This window comes from Phaenicophaeus curvirostris, chromosome 34, assembly GCF_032191515.1.
Source record: "Phaenicophaeus curvirostris isolate KB17595 chromosome 34, BPBGC_Pcur_1.0, whole genome shotgun sequence".
Taxonomy (NCBI): domain Eukaryota; kingdom Metazoa; phylum Chordata; class Aves; order Cuculiformes; family Cuculidae; genus Phaenicophaeus; species Phaenicophaeus curvirostris.
The window spans coordinates 1,680,671-1,702,923 of NC_091425.1; the positions used below are offsets into that span (position 1 = coordinate 1,680,671).

Genomic DNA, 22,253 nt, shown 5'->3' on the forward strand with positions numbered 1-22,253 from the left:
GGCTAGCGCCACAACCACCCCGTGCACATGCTTTTAACATGCAAGCAGCATGCCACACACACCACAGAGCCCTTGTACACATCGCAACATGTCATGCAGGCCACACATGTTATGTACATGCTGTGTACATGCCATCCACACACAAGGCATAAGCTAGCACACACCATGAGGATGACACACCAGCCATGCACATGCCACTGCCCCATGCAGATGCCACTGCCCCATGCACATGCCACGCACATGCCTTTTACACGCAAGCAACATACCACACCCCACACACATGTATTGCACACACAAGCAACATGCCACGCATGCCAAGCACGCGTTATGTACATGCCATACACACGCCACACACACGCCACTGCTCCCATGCCCATTCCAGGCTCATGCCACAAGAGTCAAGAACGTGTCTCGCACACGCCTTCCACATGCAGGCAACATGCCATGCACGCCACACACTCCGTGCATATGTAATGTACGGGCCATGTACATACCGTACACACGCCATGCACATGCTAGCACATGCCATGAAGGTGACACGCCAGCCAGGCACATGCCATGCACACGCCAGACACACTGCAAGCACGCCTCACACACACTGAGAGGGCAAGGGGAGATTTGGAAAGTGCTTTTATGTTGTTAGTGTAGAGAGAGCCAGGAGAGAGGTTGCTTCTTTGATTCCCTTCTATAACCAGGCGTCTTTGCATTTAAAACCCTTCTGTGTCACAGTGTTTTACAACGGTGCAACATCCGTTACGCTTGCTGCAGATCCTCTTGGTTCGGACATTTCTGTTTCCTGTTACACAGAATACCTGTTTAGCCTTCTCTTCTATTCTGAGGCTTAACATCTTTTTAGACTTCTTTTTAGTATTTGTGTTAAACTATGTCCCATAACAGTGGTACGGAAGGGGAGTTGTCGCGTTCTTAACAGTAACTGTAGAGTTAAGGTATCTCAAGTGCCTTGGGGATATGCAGACGCACCTTTTAGACATCCTTCATCTTTGCGGAGTGCTATGGAGCCTTCCCATCTCTCTCATACGCTCGCGGCAGAAGAAGAGAAGGGCGCCCATGGGTGAAATGGAAGCGGTTGCCATTCAGGTGAGAGGAGAAACCTCCCATTTGCAGCTCTGAGCATGGGTGACATTCGTGATGCCGACTCCTGGTTCAGGAAGCAGCTTCCGGCTCCATCGTTTGTTCCTCTGTGGATGAGGGCTCGGTGTATCGGCCCGGCTTCTGTGCCAGTGGCGTGGTCATGTCCACATCGTCGTTCATCGTGCGGGGCTGGGGGGGCTTTGTCTGTTTTTGTACTTAAGCTCTGATTGTCACCTGTAACTGGACAAATGACTCTGTTAGCATCATGACGGTATTCGAGGTGGCGTTAAAAATTCCTTAACATATCGTGCACGTGTCTCTCTCCTCGCAGCCCAAAAAGGCAGTCTGGAGAATGTCCTTGCTGCAGAAAACCTCGCAAAAGTCTTGCAGAACTGCCCTGCTTTTTCACAGCCCGGTATTGTTCTGTCCCGTCGTGAGGAGTAACGGTGAGCGAGCTGGCATGGCACGGGGCAGGGAGGAGGAGGGTGAACTTTACCTGCTCTCCATCGGCTAAAAGAAAAGGCCTCGGTCTGGCTTCTGTGGGACCGTTTTAACGGCACTGTGGCCGAGCGAGGCCTCGTGTTGTTGCTGTTCTAGCGTTCCTTTGCGCGTGTGTACGTGTGTGCTTACACATGAGTTGATGTTGTGTCACGGCTGTTGGGTGAAAGCCATGGGGAAGGTGTTGGGCATCCTTGCCACACGAGAGCCGGCAGCACCAGGAGCCTCCGTAGCGTGAGGGTATCTGCAGCTGAAGTGGCTTCTTTTGCCTCTCTCTGCCCAAACTGGGCGGATCTCATCCTTCAAGCGAACGCAGAAGGCTGCGTATGCTCCCAGGTCCCACAGAAAGGGAAGTCTTTGGATTCCCCGACTGCAGTAACCCCTGCTGCTGCCTGTGGGTTGTTGCGCTGAAGACACCCTTCGCGCAGGGAGGAGCCACGTGGGAGATGGGTGACACGCTGATGTAAACAGTGTCCTGTGGGTGGTGTGTCTCCTCGGAGCCGTGTGAAAGCCGACCTCCGCTTTCTCTTCCCCTCTAGAGCGGGCAGAGGATGGGCTGCAAGGCCGAGGAAACCTGAGCGAGGCAAGCGGCCAGCTAGACACAAAGTGGGGAGAAACGCTGATGCCTGGTGAACAAGGGAGTTTCCACTGCTGAAACGGATGAGAACGGACGTCACGAGCGTCCTTCTGTTTGGGGCCGGCAAGGGAACTAGAACCATTTCTCTGGGGAGAACTTGCACATGGCTGGAGGGTTCTGTCATGGGAGGTGACCGAAACCGGATTCCCAATCCTGGTTTGGTGAAGGAGAAGAAAGGGCTGTGAGACCTGAAGGCAGGGCTCTGCCTCGAGGCAAAGGTCAGTGAAGTAAGCTCGAGTTTCTCATGCTTCTTCCTACCTCCTCAGTGTCTGTCCTCTACTTCAAGTGTGGCTGAACCAGTGCCTCAGGAGGTTGTCGGGCGGGAATGAGCGGTCACTAAAATACTTCTCCCGTTAGCTTTAGTGCTAAGGTATCCCATGGCGCTGAGCTCAGGGTCAGGAGATGGACACGCGGCCTTTCAGAGGCTGCTCTACCCGGGTGAACCGCTGTACTCCTGCCTCCCTCGAGGGAAACCTGCATTTGGAAAACTCGGTCGCTTGTCCTCCCTCTGACGGCCTCAGCGTGGCAGGGAGAGCTGGAGGAGCTCTGCCTGATCCCGTGGCAGGCTGGGGCCAGTCTGGCACAGCTTAGAGCTTGCTGGGCGCTGGGGTGTCGCTCGCAGTGGTGAGAGCTGCTGGGGAGGGGAGTGGTTCATTTAAAGCACGGTTACTTGGAGTTTTTTGTTGTAACAGCTCCTTGATTTTGCTTTGTCAGCAGGGAGAATCTGACAGGAGTACTGTCAACAAGAGCCCCTGCGGGATCCCGACCCCTCCACAGGGAGAGAGGGAGAAGCGACGTGGCGGTGCCCTGCAGGCCAGCAGCATTCGGGTACGTGGCTTTCTCGGGACTCGTCTTTGCTGATCACCGTCAATCAAGTTGACGGCGTGAGCCGGAGTGTTATCCGCTTTGGGTTAGCACGTGATGGCATCGCGCTTACTGAATGCTGGATCGAGACAACAATACTAGGGTGCCATGGGCTTGGCCAGCCAAACATGTGCATGCCACATGCCATAAACATGCCACACACATGCCAGGCACACACCACACACATGCCACACATGCCACTGCTCTCATGCACACGCCATGTACATGCTAGGCTTACGCCACAACTCATGCACATCCCATGCACACACCTTGCACCTGCAAGCAACATGGCAAACATGCCATGCGCATGTTATGTATATGCTGTGTACACATCATCCACATGCCACAAGCACTAGCACACACCATGATTGTGACACACCATCCATGAACAGGCCACACGCACACCATGCACATGTGAGCAACATTGCACATGCTATACACATGCCATGTGCATGTTATGTGCATGCTGTGTACATACCATACACATGCCACGCACATGCTGGCACGTGCCATCAAGATGTCACATCAGCCATGGACAGACCACGCACATGCTCACACACGCCATGAAGGTGACCCACCATCCGTGCACATGCCTTGCACATGCAAGCAACATTCCACACACTGCACACACAGAACATTTGCATTTTATGTATGTGCTGTTTACAGGCCATCCACATGCCACTCACACATTAGCACATTCAAAAAAGGTGAAGCACATGCCACGCACATTCCTTGCACACACAAGCAACATGCCACACATGCCATGTGCATGTTATGTACATGCCGTGTACATGCCATACACATGCATCCAACAGACTAACACATGCCATCAAGATGACATCCAGCCATGGACATGCCACGCACACACCATGAAGGTGACACAGCAGCCATGCACATTTCTTGCACATGCTACGCACATACCTTGCACACACAAGCAACATGCCACATATGCCATGTGCATGTTACGTACATTCTGTGTACATGCTATACATATGCATCAAACACGCTAGCACATGTCATCAGGATGACTCACCAGCCATACACACGTCATACACATTCTAGGCTCATGCTATGCTCACCCCATGCACACACCACGCATGTGCCTTGCACATGTAAGCAACATAGAATCATAGAATCATAGAATAACCAGGTTGGAAGAGACCCACCGGATCATCAAGTCCAACCATTCCTATCAAACACTAACCCATGCCCCTTAGCACCTCATCCACCTGTCCCTTAAACACGTCCAGAGAAGGTGACACAACCCCCTCCCAGGGCAGCCTCTGCCAGTTCCCAATGACCCTTCCTGTGAAAAACTATTTCCTAATGTCCATCCTGAACCTCCCCTGGTGGAGCTTGAGGCCATTCCCTCTCGTCCTGTCCCCTGTCCCTTGGGAGAAGAGCCCAGCTCCCTCCTCTCTACAACCTCCTTTCAGGTAGTTGGAGAGAGCAATGAGGTCTCCCCTCAGCCTCCTCTTCTCCAGGCTAAACAACCCCAGCTCTCTCAGCCACTCCTCGTAAAGCTTGTTCTCCAGCCCCCTCACCAGCTTCGTTGCTCTTCTCTGGACTTGTTCCAGAGCCTCAACATCCTTCTTGTGGTGAGGGGCCCAGAACTGAACACAGGATTTGAGGAGCGGTCTCACCAGTGCTGAGTCCAGAGGGAGAAGAACCTACCTGGACCTGCTGGTCACGCCGTTTCTGATCCAAGCCAAGATGCCATTGGCCTTCTTGGCCACCTGGGCCACTGCTGGCTCATGTTCAGTCGCTGTCAACCAACACCCCCAGGTCTCTCTCCTCCAGGCAGCTTTCTAGACAGACTTCTCCTAGTCTGTAGCTGCTCAGGGTTGTTGTGCCCCAAGTGCAAATTTCCATTCTAAAAGAACAAACTTGTGAACTTTATTCTGGGCTTAATCAATGTGCATCTTTGATTCTTGGAAAGTGTCCCCGGTCTCTAATCCTGGACCCAGAGGGGCCGGGGGTGAGAAGGGACCCGGAAGGAGGGGGAACCCGGGGTGGAGGGGCTGCTGCTCGCCCCAAATGTGCATTTGTTTGGGGTGGGCAGCTGCACATCTTCCTGCCATGATCGCAGCTTGTGTTTCCCTGGAGGTGGTCAGCGTGCCTGGAAAGGTCTTCTTCAGCACAGAGGCAAAGCTGGATGAGCTGAGGGAGCTCCGGTCTGGAGAGCGGCTGTTCCTGCGGCTTCACAAACAGCCCCCGCTCACCGTTTCTAGGGAGAAAGGTAAGGCCGGCACCAGCACCTTCTCTCGGGTGTACTTGGAATCGTGAACCCCGGTGGAAGTCATAGAATCATAAAACAATATGGGTTGGAAGGGACCTTAAAGATCATCTAGTTCCAACCCCCACACCATGGTCAGGGATACCTCTCACCAGATCAGGCTGCCCAAGGCCCCGTGCAGTCTGGCCTTGAACACCTCCAGGGATGGGGCTTCCACAACTTCCCTGGGCAGCCTGTTCCAGTGTTCCACCACTCCCATGGTGAAGAAATTCTTCCTCATGTCTAGCCCAAATCTGCACCTCTCCAGTTCATCCCCATTTCCCCTCGTCCTGTCATTACAAGCCTTTGTGAACAGTCCCTCCCCAGCTTTCTTGTCGGCTTCTTTCAGGTAGTGGAAGGTTCCTAGAAGTCCTGTCTGTGAAGTTAGTCTGTTATTTCTGTGCTGACAGCTGTGGTTCTGATGCACAGTGATCAGCTCTGAGGTATCTTTGGCCTAGGTGTGTTCCCAATGCTTTTTTTTTTTTGTATTGTGAAAATGCCTTTGAAAATGTTTTCAGTAGATACCAGCTTGTGTTTTGCTGGCATGGAAATTAATATTTTATTGGTTAACAGGATTTATGTTGATTCCAACAGCTGTAGTTGTAATTCACAGTAATAAATTCTGAAGTATCTTTTGCCCTGGTGTGTTCTCAATGCGGGACTATTTTGTGCTCAAAATGGTTTTAAAAATAGTTCCAGTAGATACCTTACCAGCCTCTGCAGTGCTGGCACTTTACCTAGATGTGTGTGAGTAACAACACAGCCACACCAAAATAAGATTAACGAAACGAGTCCAGTTCTGGACAGTTTGTGTGCATTTTTAAGGTTGAGTTGTTTTCTTTTAGGCAAAGTGGATCCAGGCGTGTCTCCTGTGTCGCTTATCTGTTAAGTACACAGATTTCTGGTAAATCTCAGCTACTCGAGTCACATTCTCTGCCAGTGTTGAATAATTTTGATAGGAATGGTTGGACTCGATGATCCGGTGGGTCTCTTCCAACCTGGTTATTCTGTGATTCTGTGATTCTGTGATAAGAACAAGATGGATGGAAATCTGCATGCAGGTTGGATTTTATTTGGGAGATCACAGGTGGCCCTGGGCTTTGAGGATCAAATTTAAGCACGATTCTAACAGAGTAAAGAAGTCCCTTTCTCCCAGTCCCCTGTGCCTTGACCAGTTTTGAGGTTTTGCAGTGAATTGGCCTCTATATTCCTTGTGTGTCCCTTGTCCTAGCTAGGTCAGGAGGGTTATCTCCAGGTGTAAGAACAGGCGTGTGTCGGAGACTTTGCCGGACTGAAGTCAGGTTGATAGTAGCGAAGAGATATTTCCATTCAGAAAGAGTAAATTTGTGGACTTTATTCTGAGCTGAATCAATGTGTGTCTTTGCTTCTTGGCAAGCGTCTCACATCTCTAATCCTGGACCAAGTGCTTTCTGGGGAGGGTGGCATGGTTGGCTGGCCCTCTGTCCCTGGGAATGGTCCAGTTTTTTTAGAGCTGCTGAGTTCTTCTGCAGAATACAATCCTTGCACAATTTCGTCTTGGTTCTGCAGAGCTTATAATCAGAGGGATGCCTTGGTCTCTGCTGGTGGCATGTGTGGGTACTGAGAGCTCAGTTGTGCCTGTGATGGCAGTGATGCCTGCTGCTGTGGTTCCAGGATTCACACACAAACAAAATTTGAACGGCGTCTGTTAACAGCTGTTCTCAATCTGTAGGAAAATCAAATTCTGAGACTGTAGTACTTATGCTGAAACTACTTTTTCTTCCAGGGAAAACGCTGCATGAGGTTAAAAGCCTTGTCACTGAGGAACCAAAGTCTTGGCTGGATGTAATCTCTGCTTGGAGAAACCTTCGTGGGTGCGAGGGGAAAAAAGATGTGTTTCAAGAAAACAGATTGCCTCTTAAGAGAAAATCAGAAGAAGAGACAAATATTGTAACTAAAAGGCAGAAAGCGGAACAAGTGAGAGAGTCTGAGGAATGTCAGGCAGAAGATGGAGAGAGTTATATGGTACCCAAGAGAAAGAGCGACCAGAACTGTGGGACTGAAAGCCAGGCTTCCTTAGAAGACCCTTCCAAAAGCAGCAAAGAGGAACCTGTTGCAAATGAGGAATTCGGCTTCAGTTTCAGAGTTTCTTGTCGCTGTAGTGGAGCAATTGCCAAAATACTTACTTCACAGGTATGCTCAAGTATCTCTGTTTTAAAGTAATTTACCAAAGGGGAAGGGAGATGTGTAGTTTCATTTGTAATTTCAGTTGTGTTGTATGTTTTAGAATAATAAACTGCAGGAGGTTTTTCTGTATTTTCTCAACCAAGCCCTTAATCTACATTTATTTTAAATAAGTAGAAATGCTAGAGTTGCTGTTAATTTCTGGGCTCTGATACCCTGAATATTTTTCAGATCAGTGCCTTTTATTGAGGATAAGTTGAGGTACTTGGGCTTGTGGAGCCTGAGAAGTGATCTGATACTAGCTTACACCTACTTAAAGGGCCCTTGCAAGGACTGTGGAGCCAGACTCCTCTCACTTGTGGCAGAGGGTGTAAAAGAGAAAGGCAGAGGCCAGAACTTGCAGGTCGGTGGGCTCTGACTGGGTATTGGGGAGAATTTGTTCCCTAGGAGGGCAGTGCAGGCCTGGGAGGTGTCACAGGGAGTGGATCTTGGCCCTGGAAGAGAGTAGTGGCGTAGAGGACTTCCAGGGGCCCTTTCCATCTAGCACTGATCCCATCTGTAATAACTTTCTGCTAGAAATAACAGCTCTGGAGCGCTGTTTCCGCCTCAGACAGCTGCCCATGGAGCATCCCCCCATGCTGGGAGCATCGCCCCCACGGCTGCGTTGCCAGGCAGGGCTCACCCGAGGAGTGCGCTGACCCACGGCTCCTTCGCCTGGTGTGAGCTGCAGAAAGCAGGGAAACAACCTGAGTGCCCCCGCTCTGCGCAGCCTGCGGGCAGAGATGGGGGCGAGCGCAGCCCTGCCCGTGGCAAGTGCCCCAGAGGCAGCGTGGAGCCCCGTGGGGCAGGACAGAGCCGCTGCCCAGTCCTTGCCGTGGGACGTGGCACCGGCACTCACGGGAAAGTGACCGCGCAGGAGCCGCGGGGCCAGACGAGGCCGAGGCAGTCGGTGGCCTCGCCTTCCTCCTCTTCAGCAGGGTCCCCGGCTGCCCGCTTCCCGCCGATCGGCACCTGCAACTGGCCCAGGGCCAGGCAGAGCTTCATGTGCAGGGCGCTGCCACGGCTGCAGAGAGGAGCGGCACGGAGCGATCTGGAGGTGGCCGAGCCCAGCGGCTCTGCTCCAGCATCCCCCCGCAATGGACAGGGCACTGTGGGCGTCCCTGCTCAGCAGTTTAGCTGGCCCATCCCATCAAGGCCACCGAAGTTCCGTGCGGGACTGATTGATGCTCAGGAGAGCAGCAAACAGCCAAAGCAAGGCACTCAACAAAGATGTTTTGGCTGAGCAGTGCTGCTGGTTGAGAGCTTGACTCTTGCCAGTGCCAGACGGTGCAGCCACGGCACCGTCTCTGAAGGCACTCGAGCCGGTGCCGGGGCCAGCGCCGATTGGCATTCAGTAAATTCAGCTAAGTCTAGGCCATAGCAGGTTTATCTGCTGAGCTCTCATCGAATCATCGAGTCATAGAACAACCAGGTTGGAAGAGACCCACAGGATCATCAAGTCCAACCATTCCTACCAAACATAACCCATGTCCCTCAGCACCTCGCCCACCCATCCCTTAAACCCCTCCAGGGAAGGGGACTCAACCCCCTCCCTGGGCAGCCTCTGCCAGGGACCAATCACCCTTTCTGTGAAAATTTTTTTCCTAATATCCAGTCTAAAGCTCCCCTGGCGGAGCTTGAGGCCATTCCCTCTCATCCTGTCCCCTGTCCCTTGGGAGAAGAGCCCAGCTCCCTCCTCTCCACAACCTCCTTTCAGGTAGTTGGAGAGAGCAATGAGGTCTCCCCTCAGCCTCCTCTTCTCCAGGCTAAACACCCCCAGCTCCCTCATGTTGTAGCATCTCATCCTATGAGAACAATTCTTTGCCTTTTACTTCCACTTAGGGTCCGATGGTACTGACGACACCAAGGAAAAGAGAAAGGATTGGCAAGCCGAAGTCCCTCTGGGACTGCTGAATGTCTCAGCTGACAGTGACGTCGCTTCAGTAGGTCCTGCTCTGGCTGGAGAGAAAGTTGGTAAGAAAGATTTGGGTTTTATTGATTGAACATGGGAGGATGTTTGTTACTGTTGCTGTCACTTTACATACACTTTGATAGTTAGCTAACATACAACTGCAAGAATGTTTTCCTTCCTCTCCAGAAGGGAGATTAACTCTGTTGCTTCCAAAAGAAAAGAAGGAGAAGGATTCAGGATCATTCTGTGCCGCTGCTGTTGATGAGGGCAGACATGAGCCAAAAGCAGATGAGGAAGACATGTAAGTCAAGCGCCACACGACTGAACAGTTTTCACGAAATGACAGGTTGCATTACCTAAAGTTTTTCTTCTCTTCTTTCAAATTCACAAAGAAAGAAAACTCACCCGTTACACAGAGTCTGCCAATTGAACTTTCATTACTCTGATTTAATGTGTCACATGCCAATGTTGCCATTCATAACGTTACACAGCAGTACAAAACAAATGTCACTTGACACACTGATAAGGAATGGTGAGGAAATTGTGCATCCTCTCTACACCTCTGCAAGGTTCGTGCCGAGAGAAACAAATCCCTTTTCTTTCACCTCTGGCATCACCACAACCAAATGATTGTAAGGGTACAAAGGGCCTTATTTCTGTAGGCTGAAAGTACGTAGCAATTGTGGTACTGATGTACAAAATGACAAGAATAGTGCCTTGCTTATGCTTTCAGTACTCAAAATACTAAATCCTAGAGGAAGAAGAGATTTTCCAGGGTTTTAGATAAGATCTGTACATCTTCCCACAAATCGAGGTAAGCAAAGAAGTTTCAGAAAGCTTAAAGTCACAGGGAGGTGGTTGAGTCACCTTCCTGGAGGTGTTTCAAGCACGGGTGGATGAGGTGCTAAGGGGCATGGTTAAGTGTTTGGTCGGAATGGTTGGACTCGATGATCCAGTGCGTTTCTTCCAACCTGGTTATTCTATGATTCTGTGAAAGCTTCACCTGTGGCTGAAGCATAATTCACATCCTACATAAACATGGCCAACTGTGTAGCTTGGTCTCAGTGGGAAAAGGGGATGCGATGCTGATAAGAGTGCTGGGCTGTTTTTACAGTTAGGATGAGATATCATTTGCCTAGTTGTGGTTTGAGCAGAGAACCAAGCGTTCCAGATCTGAAAATGACCAATGTGTCCACCACAGCAGTGTAATCCTTGCTCACGTGGTTTGTGAGCCTGTGGTGCTCTGTTGGCACCATCCATTGCAACCTATTGCTGTGGTTATGCTTTGACTTTCTTCCAGGCTGTGGCTGCTTAAATTAGCACCTTTACAGCCCCAGAAAGCAGTTTGTGCCCAGCCAGATCAAGGCCACCAAGGGTAGGGACGGTCCCCATGGGCTCCTGGATGCTGGGCAGAGGGGGTGGGTGGGCGGGCAGTGCCCGTCCCCCCCCGTGTCACAGTGCCAGTGCCTGGCACCGCACAGTCACAATGCCCCAGGCAGGTAACCAGGGGCAACGTCCCCTTCCCTCTGTCAGTCTGCCCAGCCTCGCCACCAGGACAGCTGGGCTGGGGACAGCTCCGAGACATCCACGAGGAAGCCCTTACGGAGCCCGTGGAATTACTGGAGGGAGATAAGGGAGGAAGGCTGGAGGCTGGACAAAGCTGCCAGCTCCTCAGGAGATGAGAAGAGCCACCAAGCCCGGGAGGTGCTGGAGGCTAGGAGGTCTTTTCAGCTGGATAGGAGTGGTAAGACAAGGGAATTCCTTCTTGAGGAGCACTGGAGTGCTCCCTGTGTTTTTCTCTTGCAGACTGAAGGTCAGTAACAGCATGAAGCTAGGGGTTCCAGTGCTTTGGAGCACCCACTGGTGCCATACAGGACAGGAGAAGGGTTCTTGCCCCGAAGGCCCATCAGACTGGGAGCAGTTTGCCACTCTTGGAAGCCCCTGGGATGGCTTCAGGTTGAGGGAGAAGAAAGGTCCGGCATCTTCTGGGAGGCATGAGCAGCTTGTGGGATGAGGAGTCAGGTCTTGCTCACATGCTCAGGGAACAGCCGATCACCAGCTTTGGGGTCAGGAAGGAATTTTCCCCTGGGGCAGATTGGCACTGGTCCCCAGGGGTTTTTTGCCTTCCTCTGCAGCATCGAGCAGGACCACTAGTCAGGATTTCTTTAGCCCGGTTTGGCTAGGTTACTGCCTGCTGCTCCTGCCCCATGAAGATGGTTTCTCATGCCCTGCAGCTGCAGGGAGGAAGGCTTTTTTTCCCCCAGGGGGGATTGGCAAGTGTCCCTGGGGTTTGTTTTTACCTTCCTCTGCAGCAGTCAGCACTGCCCCTTGCCAGGTCTTCCTCTCTAGGTTCAACAGTCCCAGTTCCTTCAGCTGCTCCTCATAAGACTTGTGCTTTGTACACTTCACTGGTTTTGTTGGTGTTCTCTGGACACAGTCCAGCAGCTCAATACCTTGTAGTGAGAGGCCCCAGACTGAACACAGGATCTGAGGTGTGGCTTTTTGTTTGGAATTGGATGGGGAGAGAAAACTGGTGAGAAAAGCCGTGTTGATTTTGATGTGTGTGTGCAGCAGAAGTTTGTGCTTTGTCTGACAGTCCCCTTGTAATCACAGGTCACCGACATGAGAAAGAAGACCATCAAATACTTTGATTCTGTGGCGTCTCTCTTCGGAGGCTGCTCTCCCTTCTCAGCCTGCCAAGAACTTGGATTGTGACACCCAAGCGAAGAGATGATGTGTGGTCAATCAGGTCTGTTTCCTGAGTTGTGCGATGGTGAATGGATTGTCCCGCGTGTCTGTTAGGATGGGTAACGTGTGCTGCTTCCAAACTGCCTCTCTTTTATGGTATTGGAAAATTCTGCTTCTTTGCATTCCTTAGGAAATCCCTCAGCACCAGAACGGAAGCGACTGTGGAGTTTTTGTCTGCAAGTCTCAACCTCACCCTCCCCTGGCATCTTCCAGCCATTCCATCAGGTCCCGAGTTCCGCAGCAGCTGCTGATTGTGCCTGGAGCAGGGATGGGGGTTCTATCCCTCGCTGTGGGGTTGGTGCGTGGCTGGTGGGGTTGGAGCTTCACAGTGGCCTCGGAAGGGCAGAGCTGTGTTCTCCATCCTTACATCTGGTGTCTGCTTCCTACTTCCCTACACGAGATGCCGCAGCCGGTGGGTTTGGGATACCTGGCCCTTATGTCTCCTGGAGAAGAGGGTTTCCCCCTGTTGATATTTGTGCATATTTTCTGCCTCGACTTCGTGTTTAAAGGATTTTTCCTTTTCTTTCCAGAGTGACATCCTTTACTTCCGCAAGAGGATGGTGTGGGAGATCATCCATCAGCAGCTGCTGTGAGAGATGCACGATGAGAGCAACACTGATCACCTCAGGGTGACTGATAAGGCATATAGTTATATTTCAAATAATTTATTTGGATAGGTAGTAGACACACAAATTTTCCTCTTTAGGCTACGCAGTAGTGGTTAAGGAGGGGTGGTGGTTTCCCCGTTATGGAGGCAGCAACTCTCACTGACATTAACTAAGGCACCTGATGACATACAAGCAGAACGGTGGCTGTGACGGGGAAGAGCCAGCACTGTCAGCCCCCGTCACTGAGATGCAGCACACGTGGCCACGTTACCGACAAAGAGGACTCTCACCCGCGGTGCTGGTGACCCCTGCGTTAGCTGAGCTCATGTGGGCTCCGTGCTTGGCTCCTCGAGGCGAGTTCCCTCTGTTTGCAGGATGGCTACGATCTACTTGACTGCTAAAAACTGGATTTGTGAGGCCCTTCTGCCACGGTTTAGCTGAGGACACCCTAGAGAGTGAGCACTTGCCACCTTCTGATTTTTGGCAGGGGGGGGAGTTGTCTGGCCATACCTTGTGTGCACAACTTTCTGTGGTTGCTAATACGAAAATAAAAAAACCCTTCAGTTTGCTTTTACTTCCCTGAAATGTGTAACTTCCACTCTCGTTCTTCAGCTCCCTCGGTGTTGCCCACGTTTGTGTTTGTGTCCACGTGGTGGTGTTTTTCTAAGCTCTTCTGGAACTCCTCCAGGCTGCTGTACTAGGGGAGACCCGCAGCTGCTTCCCCCCACAGCCAGTGTCCAACTTTTCCTTTAAATCCAGACACTTCATAGATGCGAGAGATTAAATAGGGAGGTCAGAGCAGTGGCTGCTGGGGTCTCCGGTGGCAGCAGGGCCACAGTCAGGAAGGTGGAGGTCTCTGAGCTTGCAGCGCATCAGGAGGTGGAGAGGCTGGAGAGGCTGGAGAGGTGGCCGCTGGAGTGTTCCTGTGGCTGCACAAGCAGGTGGAGGTCACAGAGCTGGTTCCGCAGCAGCAGGGACCCCCACAAGGATCTCGGGTTGTCCGAGGGTCCATGTGGTATTAAGCTCTTCCTGGAGGCTGCTAAGCTGGTTCCAGTGCACTGGGGCTGTGGTGAGGCCACAAGGACCATTTCAGTGAGAGCCACATCTGGCAGCTGCACGGCTGGTTCTCCTTCATCTGGGACGAGCTGCTTGCGGAGCGATGACTCTCCAGACAGGAGCGGTGGCTGCTGGAGCGGGTCCTGAGGCAGCAGGGCCACCACCAGGCAGGTCTCCGAGCTGGCATCGCAGCAGGAACCCCTACAGGGAGCTGGTGGGGGTTGGAGAGGCGGCAGCTGAGGTTTCCTGAGGCAGCAGGGCCGCTACAAGGCAGGTGGAGGTCATGGAGCTTGCACCACAGCAGCAGGGACACCCACATCAAGCTGGCTGATACGGCTGACAGGTCTACCCAGCTCCGGACGCCAAGTCTACCCAGCTCCGGACGCCAAGTCTACCCAGCTCCGGACGCCAAGTCTACCCAGCTCCGGACGCCAAGTCTACCCAGCTCCGGACGCCAAGTCTACCCAGCTCCGGACGCCAAGTCTACCCAGCTCCGGACGCCAAGTCTACCCAGCTCCGGACGCCAAGTCTACCCAGCTCCGGACGCCAAGTCTACCCAGCTCAGCAAGTGGATACTGCATAGACCTGGCGGCTGGTGCTGGGTAGACCTGGTGCCCGTCCCTGGTGCTGGTGTCACCTAACAGCCATCACTGTCTGCCCCCAGAGCGGAGCCAGCACACCCACTGTTGGGGCCACAACTCCCATTTGTAGGGCCAGAACACTGATCTTATCTGATTTTTTTGGGGTCAGAATACCAACTTTTGACCGAAAACGCTAATTTTAGGACAAATGACCAGGTCTCACAGAGTACAGGGGCGGCTTACAGGTCAATCCCTCTGCGTCCGCCAGGTCTTCCCACCTCAGTTCTCCTGGTGTACCTAGCTCCGGCTCCCAGGTCTACCCAGTTCTAGCTACCAGGTCTTTCCACTGGCTGCCTGGGCTTACCCGCTCTGGCTGCCACGTCTACTCAGCTAAGCAGGTCGGCGCAGGGTAGACCTGGTGTCCGTCCCCAGAGCCAGGGACACCTGAGGGCTCAGAAGATGCCCCAAGCAGTGCACAGGTAGCCCAGGGACGTTGTGACTGCACCGCCCCTGGAGGTGTTCAAGGCCAGGTTGGATGGGGTCTTGGGCAGCCTGATCCAGTGGGATGTTCCTGACCACGACAGGTGGGTAGAAACTAGATGATCTTGAAGGTCCCTTCCGACCGAACCTATTCTATAATTCTATGATCTTAGAAGTGTCATAGAGGGCTCAGAGAAGAGCTGGGCTACAGAAGAGTAGAAGTAGGGTGATAGAAGAGGCAGGTCAAAGAAAGGCCATAGAAAAGTTGTATTATAGAAGAATATGGTTGGACTCGATGATCTGGTGGGTCTCGTCCAACCTGGTTATTCTATGATTCTATGATTCTAAGACTTGGATAATACAAGAGTCAGAACATAGAAGGGCCTGAACATAGAAATCTGGGTCATAGAAGTGGCCTTGTGGGCTGCACAGGGAGGAAAGCAGCACCGGCAGCCAGGCCAGGCTGGACATGCTCCCTTGGGGAAAGGGATGTCCTTGGAGAAGTGCAAGGGAGCATTTCTGTGACTGCAGAATCCACAAGAAAGATAATCCTCTTCCCGCAGGTCCTCGTGTGGGGCAGGCTGCTCTGCTGCTGAGCTCAGACTCTCGCCCTGGCCTGGGCAGAGGGGCTGGAACGGTGAGGACACGGTCTGTGGTGGCATCTGCTGGATTGAAACCAGGAGTCCTGGATTTCCGTTGCTCTTCGTGTCCAGCCTCTCTTCTTGCCCAGAGCAGGGCTGTGTGCAGAGCCCAGCGTGGGACACGGCTGGGACCTCATCCCAGTCTTGAGCTTCCTCAAGGAGGGCAGTGAAGGGGAAGGCGCTGATCTCCTTTCCCTGGTGACCAGGGTAGGTCACAAGGAAAAGGAATGCAGCTGCATCAGGGGAAGTTCCAACTGGACATATGGAAAAGGTTCCTCATGGAGAGGGTGCTCAGTCACTGGAACACCCCAGGGAAGTGGTGATGGCACCAAGCCTGTCAGAATTCAAGGAGCATCTTGACAATCATCTTAGTGATATGGTTCCATTTTACACAGTCGTGTGAGGATCAGGGAGCTGGACTCAGTGATCCTCATGAGCCCCTTCCAACCCAAGATATTCTAGAAGCCTGTGATCTTCAAGCTCAAAAAATAGTCTGCCCATCCACTACCCATCCCTTGACATTCCTTCTTCCTGACAAGTTCCTCCTTGTGACTCTTTCCTCTCCCAGACATCATCCTAGCTCTCCATATCGTTCTGTATTTGGGTCCTACCGGTACACTCCCTACCTGCATTTGCTCCTCTCTGCACTTGGTGCTTGATCGCAGGCTGCTTAACACCTATTTCTGCACATGGCACATCATCCCCAGACACCACTAAACCCTCATCCAGTCATAAATTTTTATAATAAAAGCAGATTTTGTGCCCATATAGAAATTTCCAGAAACTGTAATAACTTCATGCAATCCCTGTGGGCAGAAGAAATGGCAAAGGGCTCGAGGTGCCCCCTGACTGTAAGGGATTTGTGTCTGTGACGCTGCTGGGGCAACAGAAGGAGCACAAGGCATTTGCCCCAGAGATGCTGTCAGCAGATCCTGGCAGGTGCCGAGGTGTGAAGGACCCGTGGTGCCCCCGTACCGTAAGGGATTTTTCTGGTGATGCTGCCAGCCTGTTCCTGGCCTGAGGAGGCTCCGTTGTGTTTTCCATCCGTACCCAAGCCCTCTCCCTGCACAGGTCCTGTGGGGGCTTGGGCAGAGCTCCTTTCCCAGCCGTGTTCCTGCTCCTGCCCCGTCACCTCCAGAGACACAACTGACCTCATCGTCCCCGTCACAGTCAGATGTTTCCTGCTGGATTCTGAGTTTCTGAGACACAACTGACATCCTAACCCCCTACTCATCCATCACCTCCTCATGTCCTAGGACCTGAACAGGTAAAAGTACGCTTGCCCCACATCATGAGGAATGAACATGGGGACCTTGGTTCGTGGAGGGACATCCAAGTGCTATATTGAGGCGAATTCCCATGTCTTGTTACTTGCAATGAGAAGAGACTTCAAGGCAATATCTGTCCCAGAGATCTTCGTGGAAACTGAAGAAACTGCTCTGTCTACACATTCAGGTTCATCTCAGCTCACAGACATGATGTGTGCGCTCACATCTGATCCGTACAATGCCAAATTGGCCTTTGGTCTACTCAATCAGTGTCCTCTCATGGAAGAACAAAGAAACTCTCCAAGCTGGGGTGAGAGGCCAGTGCTGGGAATGGTGGTTGGCAGGGGTTTCACCAGGATTATTGCCTCTGGGACAAATGCTTGAGTCAGTTCCTGAGAGAAAGTTTAGAAGAAGCCCCAAGCCTTGAGGCTCTGTCCTGAGGAGGTCCCCTTGCTCTATGGAAAGGCTGCTGTGGAGGCAGCTCTGTCCCACAAGCAGCATGGCTGTGACCAAGCTCAGAGCCCTCAGGCCTTACAGCAAGGCAAGGGGGGAGGAGGAGAGTGTGGAAATGGAGAGAGAACAGCTCTGGGGGATCAAGTGCTGGTGCCTGGCAGTGCTGCCATGCTGGGACTTTCTTCTTTTCCAGCCATGAGCAAAGGAATTGTTCCTGAAGCTCCAGAAAGCCTTGGAGGGAGGGTCAGAGGAAGAGACAAGGTGCTGCAGTGGCTTTATTTTGATTACAATAGTGTGGGTTGTCATTACCTAACCCACAACGAACTCAAAAAGAGTTGAAAACATGATCATAAGTTAAAAAAAAAAAAGTAGAAATATAAAAATATAGAAGGCAGTAACACCAGCCATGAGTAACACCAGAACTGCTATGCAGAAGGTCAGGAATTTATTGCATCAGAGCTCTGTCCAGTTATAAGTTCCCGCAGCGCATCCTTGAGGTCCTTGTTCCTCAAGCCGTAGATGAGGGGATTCAGTGCTGGAGTTACCACTGCATAGAGAAATGACACAACTAAATTCATGGATGGGGAGGAGAAGGAGGGAGGCTTAAGGTAGGTAAACGTGTCAGTGCTGAGAAACAGGGAGACCACAGCCAGGTGAGGGAGGCATGTGGAGAAGGCTTTGTGCCGTCCCTGCTCCGAGAGCATCCTCAGCACGGCCCTGAAGATCTGCACATAGGACACCACAATGAAAACAAAACAGCCAAAAGCTACTAAGAAACTAACCACAAGAAGCCCAACCTCCCTGAGGTTGGCATGTGAGCAGGAGAGCTTGAGGATCTGGGGGATTTCACAGAAGAACTGGTCCACAGCATTGCCCTGGCACAGGGGCAGGGAAAATGTACTGGCCGTGTGCAGCAGAGCATTGAGAAACCCAGCGCCCCAGGCAGCTGCTGCCATGTGGACACAAGCTCTGGTGCCCAGGAGGGTCCCGTAGTGCAGGGGGTTGCAGATGGCAACGTAGCGGTCATAGGACATGACTGTGAGAAGAAAATATTCTGTACCAAGGAAGAAAATAAATAGAAACATTTGGGCAACGCATCCTGAGTAGGAGATGGCCCTGGTGTCCCAGAGGGAATTGGCCATGGATTTGGGGACAGTGGTGGAGATGGATCCCATGTCGAGGAGGGCGAGGTTGAGGAGGAAGAAGTACCTGGGGGTGTGGAGGTGGTGGTCCCAGGCGATGGTGATGATGATGAGGCCGTTTCCCAGGAGGGCAGCCAGGTAGATGCCCAGGAAGAGCCAGAAGTGCAAGAGCTGCAGCTCCCGTGAGTCTGCGAATGGCAGGAGGAGGAACTGGGTGATGGAGCTGCTGTTGGACATCTGCTGCCTCCAGACACAGGACACTGTCATATGAGAGAAGGACAGTGACAAGTTAGGATAACCTCTGAGCCAAATCAAAGCCATTTCTCCTTCCCCTCCCTCCTGCTCACACCTTGTCCCCTTTTTTCAGCCCTTCCTCCAGCTCTGAGCCTGGAGCCCTGCTCGGTGCCGGCTGAATGTGCCGGGAGGAGCAGAGCCTCTGCCCGCTGGCTGCGAGGAGTCAGCCCTGCTCTGCAGCAGGGGACATGGGGACGGTGGGGACAGGGGACACTGCTGGGGCTCAGCGTTGTCCAGGGGAACTGCTCCTGGTGCAGAAGGGCCTGTCAGCATCTGCGCTGCCGGGGATGAGGAGCTGAGAAGGTAGCAGGCTTAGAGGTTTCAAATGCCTAAAGGTGTGACGGGACAGGTTTGCATCTGTGAGGGCTGCATAGTGCTTGCGAGGAAAACTCAAGAAAAGCCAAATGTCCTAACGAGGATATCTTAGTGCAGACGAGATAATTAATTCCTCAGGAATGCACTGCCCAAAGCCGCACAGAAGATCAGTGCCTGACTCTGCAACTCCCATCCCCAGAGAGACTGGCAGAGAGAACAAGAGAACAACAGCAAGAACGGAGACAAGGGGAGAAACAGGGAGAAACTGAGTGAGGGTTTGTCTGTGAGAGGCCAGGGCAGAGGCAGCCGGGCACACAGACAGCATTCCCCTTCCCCAGCTGTGCTCGCCCCCTCCCAGACACCCACCTTGCTGGGCAGTTGCTCTCAGCCCCTGGGCTCCGTAGAGGGCACTGGAGCTGTGGCTGCAGAGGAGGGGGCTCAGCCTTGGAACCCAGAGCCCTGAAGGCAGAGGCTTTGCTGGGTGGGAGAGAAGGCAGGGGGCTTGCTCAGAGGAAGGGGCTGCACTGCAGGGGATCACACAGAGCTGTATAAATTCTCCCTCCATCAACATCTCTGGTTTAAGTTTCCTCTCCATCTCTGATCCTATCCCTTCTCTCTGGAGGTTTTCCTCAATGGAGCTGATTCCCTGTCCCATGCCTTCTCCCTGTCAGCGCTCACAGATCCCATCTGACCCTCTCTGCATCCCCCTGGCCCTACACAAACATCTGCCCGGGTTAAGCTGGACGTAGGGTCTTGTTGATAAACAGAAAAGGATGGAACAGACTGAGCCTGATGGGTCCAGCAGAGGTGATGCTGCTGCTGTCCATGGGCAGAGGACCAGCTGGAGACATATTCGGAGGCTCCTATCGGACCTGCTGACCGCTCAAGGATACTGCTCAGGAGTCTCAGTGATTTGTTTAAGCATGAAAGGCTCTGGTTCCATTTCTCCCACCAAATTCCCCAGGTGCAGGGAACTGAAAACACAGAGTCTGGGAAGTTCCTTATCTTTAATGCAAGAGCCCTCCTGACAGATCCCACAGGCTGTGGCTGTGCCGGCTTTAGGAGATCCCTCCAGCAACCGCACCTGCATTGTCCTGCACTCAGAGACTCACCTGGAGAAGGGCTGTGAAGAGTTTTCTCCAAATGAAGCCTCCTCTCTCCTGCCACCCCACCTGCCTTTCCCCTCTCTCTGCTCCCTCCTGTCCCCTCGCTGCCTGCAGGCAGTGTCCTCAGCCCTGCTGGGCTTTGCAGAGGAGCTGCTCCCGGCCAGACCTGGCTCTTTTATGATCTCCTGTCTCATGATGAGCTCCCTCCCTGCCAGGAGCCCAGCCCAGCTCAGCAGCAGAGGAGCAGCCCAAGGCAGCGCTTTCTCTGCTCCCTCTGGGCTCCCTCGAGGTGTCCCTGGGGCTCCAGGGGAACATTCTGAGAAACAGGCTGAAGCCATCCCTGATGCTTCCTTCATCATCTGGGCAGGCACACTTCTGTCCTGCAGTGTCATTGCTCCTGTTAGAAAAATAATAGGGAATGAGAATCAATTTCTTGTCGCACCATTAGACAGGACCTCAGAAAGGTGACAGGGAACGAAATCATTTCTCCAAAGTAGGAGGATCTGTCCCACGGAGTGAATTCAGGCATTTCATCCAAGGTCTTTAGGCTTGGGGCTGGGAAGACACTCAGCTCCCTTTCTCCCAGACACATCTTCTGCAAAGCTTATGCGCACACAGGGTCTTGAAACCCTTGGTCGTGGTTTCCTCATGGCAGGGATGAGTTTGCCTGGTGCCACAGCTTCAGGGCTTCAGCCCTAATGGGCAGCAATGCCCTCAGCCAGGGGCACAGGCAGGAGGAGCTGGAGCCGTTCCCATGGGAGACAGAGCTGGGACATGGTCACAGAGCTCAGGAGAGATGGTAGTCAAGGACAGCATCTTCCAAGCACTGCAAGGCTCCAGATAAACTGAGTCTCAGCTTGAAAGTCCATTTAAGGACCCATGATGAGATTTTGCTGCTTCAGGAACAGTTAAAGAAGAAAAATACCCTGCGTAGGCACCGCTGGATTTAGAAGGGTCAGGTGTCACAGATCTGAGGTTCACTGTGTCCTCTGTCCCTGCCTTCCCCATCAAGGTCTCACAGGGCTTTGTGACTCATGGTAGGACTCTGGAGGAGTTTGACCAGTAGTGGGTAGAGGTCAAGTCAGGGATCTCTTGGGCAAAAGGAATTCTTCGCGGTCTATGAGACAGGAGGGGCAGCATCGCAGGGAGCTGAGGGAACAGGAAGATGTCACAGTGTCTCCATCATCTTCCAGAGGTCATGGAGAGTGTTGGAACTCCCTGACCGCTGGTACCACTGCCACATCAGAAATGGCCAGTGGATGAGTAGGGGAGCAAAAGGCTTTGCCCCAGAATTTGTCTAGTAGGATCCCATTTCTGGGTGTCTGAAAGAGAAGGGGATTTTATTTCCCTTGGTAAATTATGTCTCACCATCCTTCTATGACCCAACTCTTCTATGACCTGATTCTCCCATGACCAGACACTTACATAAGCCACCTCTTCTAGGACACAGGTTTTCTGTCACCTGAGCCCTCTTTGATTCTAGTGAGTCTTCTATGACCCAAGACTTATATGACCCTTCTAAAACTTCTTTATGACCTGAATTTTTTTATGTCCAGACTCCTCTATGACCCTTAAATGACCCAAACTTTCTATGAAACTTTTATGACCAGACTCTTCTATAAACAGCACTTCTCTGTCCCTTTTATGACCTGATCTTTCTATAGCCCAAATCTTCTTTGATCCTTCTATGACCCAACACTTCTCTAAACCTTCTACAGTTGAATTCTTATATGACCCAACCCTCTATGACGCCAATCCTCTATGATATGAGTCTTTTATGATCCAAGACTTCTAAAAAAAGTCTTCTATGACCCAAGCCTTCTGCGACCCAACTCTCCTCTGACTCTTCCGTAACTTTCTATGACCTGACTTCTCTGTAATTCTTCTATGACCTGACTCTTCTATAACCCGACTCCTCTATGACCCGACTAATCTATGACACGGCCCTTCTATGGCCCAACCCTTTTGTGAACCGGCACTTCTATGACCCCTCTATGACCCGACTCAAGTTTCTATGAGTCGACTCTTCCATGACCCAAATATTCTATAACCCAAATCTTCTATGAGTCAAATATTCTATG

At 52.2% G+C, this 22,253-nt stretch overlaps 1 protein-coding gene across 1 annotated transcript; it reads right to left on the reverse strand.

The window, feature by feature from the left end:
* Positions 1 to 17,752: 17,752 nt before the first annotated feature.
* LOC138732639 (olfactory receptor 14A16-like) lies at positions 17,753 to 18,694 on the reverse strand. Its single transcript, XM_069879280.1, has one exon. The coding sequence runs from the start codon at positions 18,692 to 18,694 to the stop codon at positions 17,753 to 17,755; it is 942 nt and encodes a 313-aa protein (XP_069735381.1).
* Positions 18,695 to 22,253: the final 3,559 nt, after the last annotated feature.